The sequence below is a fragment of the Sinocyclocheilus anshuiensis genome, unplaced genomic scaffold, assembly GCF_001515605.1.
Source record: "Sinocyclocheilus anshuiensis isolate Anshui unplaced genomic scaffold, SAMN03320099.WGS_v1.1 scaffold337, whole genome shotgun sequence".
Classification (NCBI taxonomy): Eukaryota; Metazoa; Chordata; class Actinopteri; order Cypriniformes; family Cyprinidae; genus Sinocyclocheilus; species Sinocyclocheilus anshuiensis.
This window is the reverse complement of record NW_015537968.1, coordinates 471,903-476,890: the sequence shown is the minus strand read 5'-3', so window position 1 is coordinate 476,890 and position 4,988 is coordinate 471,903. Positions and strand designations below refer to the sequence as shown.

At 35.6% G+C, this 4,988-nt stretch overlaps 1 protein-coding gene across 1 annotated transcript in view; it reads right to left on the bottom strand.

The window, feature by feature from the left end:
* The window catches only part of LOC107668312 (dysferlin), an 88,334-nt gene that overhangs the window by 78,021 nt on the left and 5,325 nt on the right, over positions 1–4,988 (bottom strand). The window contains 3 exon segments of the mRNA XM_016460156.1: positions 892–997; positions 2,735–2,826; positions 3,208–3,243. Of these exon segments, the coding sequence (XP_016315642.1) occupies positions 892–997; positions 2,735–2,826; positions 3,208–3,243 (234 nt within the window).

Genomic DNA, 4,988 nt, shown 5'->3' with positions numbered 1-4,988 from the left:
CAATCAAAAATTAAGTTTTAATATATTTACAGTAGGAAATTTACCAAATATCTTCATGAAACATGATCTTTACTTAATATCCTAATGATTTTTGGCATAAAAGAAAAATCAATAATTTTGACCCATACAATGTATTTTTGGCTATTGCTACAAATATACCCCAGCGACTTAAGACTGGTTTTGTGGTTCAGGGTCACATTTAACTCTGAAGATGTTAAGCACCTAATCATGCTGCTTCTTTCTGTTGCAAGTCTACTTGTTTTTTTCCCTTTTCCCCTCTTTGTTCATTAATAGAGTTTTATATTTGTGTATCTGCTAAATGTCAAATTACTTAAAAGAAATACTTGATTCATTTTGAACTTATTATCAAAGTTCTGAGTGAAGATGTTGCTGTTTTGGGAAGGGTGGGAAAAAAAAGCTGCATGCTGGAGTTGTTTTTGAGATTAGACCGGCGTCAGGGTGATACCTTATAATGTACTTTCCTGAAATTATTTCCGGAATCAGCTATTTCAAGAGCACACGGATGCAAAGGAGCTAAGAAAACCAACTCCACCTTTCCCGCTCCTTCTTTTTGCTCTCAATCACTCAACATCAACCTACACGCAAATATACTCTTACACACAATGCCAGGAAGTGGCACTCTGTTGTGTAAGACCTAGCCTTGTAGCATTTCTTCAAAATGTCTCTTAAATTACATGTGGGACAGGGATGACGTGAATTTATGATGGAAAATATTATTTTCTGTACAGATAGGAGATGTTCAGACTGTAGAAGACGTGAAGGTGGGATGTTGCCACCAACAGTAAAGGTCCAAGCTGTATGTTCTTCAGTCAGTTAGCGTGAAAGTAAATTTGAAAGTCAGTGAAAACAGTGACAAATAGATAAACGCACCCCTGTGCTGTTCCTTTTGGTGTCCACCAGGGACACAGTGAAAGTAGCAGCTAGGTTGGGAGAGTTGAGCACATCTCGAAGAGCTACCCGACACTCCCCCAGAAACCTGTAAAGATACACAAAGGGCTATTTAACAACTGCCATGCTATTTAAAGATGAGGATTAATGCCAAGAAATTAAAATAAACACAGACATACAGTTACTAAGCTAAACAATTGTGACACATGACTATGCATCTGACCCTGAATGACATACTGTCTGGCCAGCTTTTCTAAAAATTGCTGTTCTTCTGTTTCATTCTTAGGCTCAGATAAGGTTTGAAAGGAAAGAGGAGACATGGTAAACCACCCTGACTCACTTCCTGTGGGCATTCCCCTCTTCCTTCCTTTTCTTTCCCTCCTCTCCTATTACTTTATTCCTTCATTATACTGAAAATATTTCACCCAGTATTCAAGTGTGTTATGCTAATATAGCATTCATTGACTCTATTTTCATCTCTGTTATGTATTCGTGTGTTTACTCGAGTACCAAACAAAGAAAACGCAAATAATAAAATAATGCTAACAGATCAATGTTTTGGCATGTAGATTATTGGTACTGATGTAAAAGTTTTGACTTAGTGCATTAAAACATATTGTTTTTTGTAAAATAAATTGTCCACTACAGAAATTCATACTTCATTACACTTAAATGTGACAACATTTTTTTGAAACACAACGAGGAAAAGATTTTTATATTAACACATTTATTGGTTCCATGTTTTAAAGGTTACAATAGACTGGAAATCCTAGTAAAAGCAGTGCATGCTGGGACATAAACTACTGTTCAAAAGTTTGGAGTCAGTAGGACTTTTTTGAAGGAATTAATACTTTTATCAAGGATACTTTAAAGGGATCAAAAGTGATAGTGAATATATTTCTAATATATGTATATATTTCTATAAAAGATTTCTATTTCAAATAAATGCTGTTCTACCATATGTTCTATTAATCAGAGAGACCTGATGAAAATGGATCATACAGTTTCCACAATCATATTAAGCAGCACAACTGTTTTCAACATTGATAATAATAAGAAATGTTTCTTGAGCACCAAATCAGCATATTAGAATGATTTCTGTCTGCTGAAATTTCAGCTTTGCCATCACAGGAATAAATCACATTTCAAAACATGTTAAAATAGAAATCATTTATTTTAAATTGTAATATTTCACAATATTCCTGTTATTACTGTATTTTTATCAATGAAATGCAGCCTTGATGAGCATAAGAGGCCTTAAAAACATTTTTAAAGTCTTACTAATCCCAAACTTGTAGGTAGACGCTTACTATATGAGCATGTATGACTTTCTATTGCTTAGAAACTAAAAATGTAAATGTGTCAGAGTGGGATGCTGTATTTGAGTAATTTAATATAAATCTTAACATGATGATAATATTAATGTGATAATGAATTTAGAAACTATTTTAATTTTTAAAAACTCGTTTGAATTAGGTATAAAAATTACCTAAAACCAGATTTTGTTTGTTCTATCAGCCTAATTTCATGGAGGTAAGCAAAAAGCAAAAGCCCAGTAAGGAACCACTTCTGGTTATAATGAGAACATGGGAACGCACAGCAAATTAAGTGGATGTTTACCACGGTCCACACTAATGCCACTAGTCTTTTAAACAATGGTGCATTCCATAAATTCTACAGCTCTCCTAGCTGAATTGTTGAGCAATTGTTTCATGTTGGCAGAGGAGTTGCTTTTGCGTAATATTCTGAGGGACATATTCGTACACTCTTATGAACAGAAAGAGAAATAGAGAGAAAATTAAATTAAAAGAGAGAGAGACCTTACCTATTCCTGCCCATTTTTTCATGGTCCTTGACGACAACATGAAGCTCTGCTGCAGAGTCTAAAGGAACACCCTTCAAGTCCCACTCAAAGCCCTGAGAGAAAGAAAAGGGAATGATGAAAAGGAACAGAATAATGACTTGGCAAATGTTTATAAATCTCATTATAGTAACAGTAGTGGTTAATTAATATTTGTAAAAAGCAATGGTAACACTTTAGAATAGGGAACACATTCACTATTAATTGAGAGCTTTCCCTCAATAAACTCCCAATTTGCTGCTTATTAATAGTTAGTAAGGTGGTTGTTAAGTTTAGGTAAGGGATCTAAAGTATGGTCATGCATAATAAGGCAGTAATATGTGCTTTACAAGTACTAATAAACAGCCAATATGCTAGAAATATGCATGCTAATAAGCAGCTAGTTAATAGTGAGAATTGGTCCTTAAAATAAAGTGTTACTGAAGCAATTAACCAACCTCATTCCACACAGGATTGACATTATTTTTGATGATATTTAAAAAAAAAAATTAGGATTTGAAGTGCACAAGATGTGCGCAAGTTTGCACTTTTGTCGATTTCCCTCTTGAGACGAACACAAGCAAAAATGAAATGTCCAGTGATCTTTAAAATCTTGTTGATGTGCTCTCAGCCCGTCAAGTTATGAATACATATTTTAGAACAGTGCTTTTCCTATCATCTCATTTCTATTACATCTGTCTGCTCCCTCCAACTTCAATGAATTACCCCCTCAAATAGAAAATGATATTGAGTTCAAATATATAAAGGCTTTGTGGTTGCGGAATGTTCCTGTGAAAGGGATGGGTGGTGGACCCACCCCGGGGCAAAAAGACAAGATCAGAAGGAAAAAGGGAAGGGTTGTGGAGGTCTGCGATTCACTGAGGAGGCTATGACGCAGGTAATATTGTTGTATGAGAAAGATAAATTATGTTTGAAGGTTGTATGAACCAAACACAACCTCCATACCTGCAAGTGTAAAGGTAAGCCATTTACTCCAATTATCATGTTTAGTTGCATAATTGTCAGTCTATGTGTATATATATATATATATATATGCATTCTGTGTTCTGGCGTCCTTCCGAGTTCGTTCTTTCAAGGTAACGTTAGCCTGGCAAGACCAGTCTCCACGAGAACACAAGTCCATTCTTTGCGTTCTTTAGTCTAAGCTAAAATATCGAAGTCTGTGACCATCATACACTACGTGATTTTCTATAGAATCTGTCAACTCAAATCTGCAGACTGGCTCTGACTTTCGGCAACTTTTAGCGTCAACTTCTCCAGACTATAAATCGGCGGAAAATCGAGGCAAAAATCGTGCAGTGTAGCCTATTCCAGGCTTTAGTCGCATTTAGAATCATCAAAATTCAAGGTATTCTAAACTGTAGGCGGCAAAAATGCTTCTGTATGTCTTTTATATTTATAGAATTTAATATAGTTAATCTATATCACACAAAGAGTGCCGTTTTCCTCTAGATATCAGCATGATAACAAATGTAATATTGATTTTATACAAGTTTAATAAAGTTAGCATCAAGTGACTTGCATGTTTTGCGTCTCTGAGCAACACACAGGAGTGTTTACTTATTACTGAATGAATCAGCTTTGTGAACGAATCGGTTGAACGAATGTTTCAGTGACTCACTCATTACCACAATCAAAAGACTGATTCCTGAGTTAATCAGCCGTTTGAATGAATCGTTTGAATCTCACTCGTTAACAGTGACTTGCTGCCACCTAGTATGTTTTCATGTTTTAAATCATTTCAAATATCATTATTCAACATTTTATGTTTAAAAGAAAGCATTATTTATGAAATTGTAACTGCAGGTTAAATACATCCATGTCCTCTCTGAGCTGCATTAAAGGGGTCATATGATGCGATTTCAAGGTTTCCTTTCTCTTTGGAGTGTTACAAGCTGTTCGTGAATAGATAAGATTCCTAAAGTTGCAAAGACTAAAGTCTCAAACCCAAAGAGATATTCTTTATAAAAGTTAAGACTGGTCCACGCCCTCCTAAAACCCCTCGTTCAAACACGCCCCCACATGTCTACGTCATGATGTGGGAAGATTTGCATAACGACGCCCAAATGTTCACGCAAAGAAAGAAGGCGTAACTTTATTGTTGCTGCCACCGCCGCTGCCATGTTGGGAAGACGCTGTGTGTTTCGTTGCAAAAGCGAAAATACTTTGTTTGGCCTTCCAAAAGAGGACACGACTAGAAATCAGTGGTTAAGTTGTA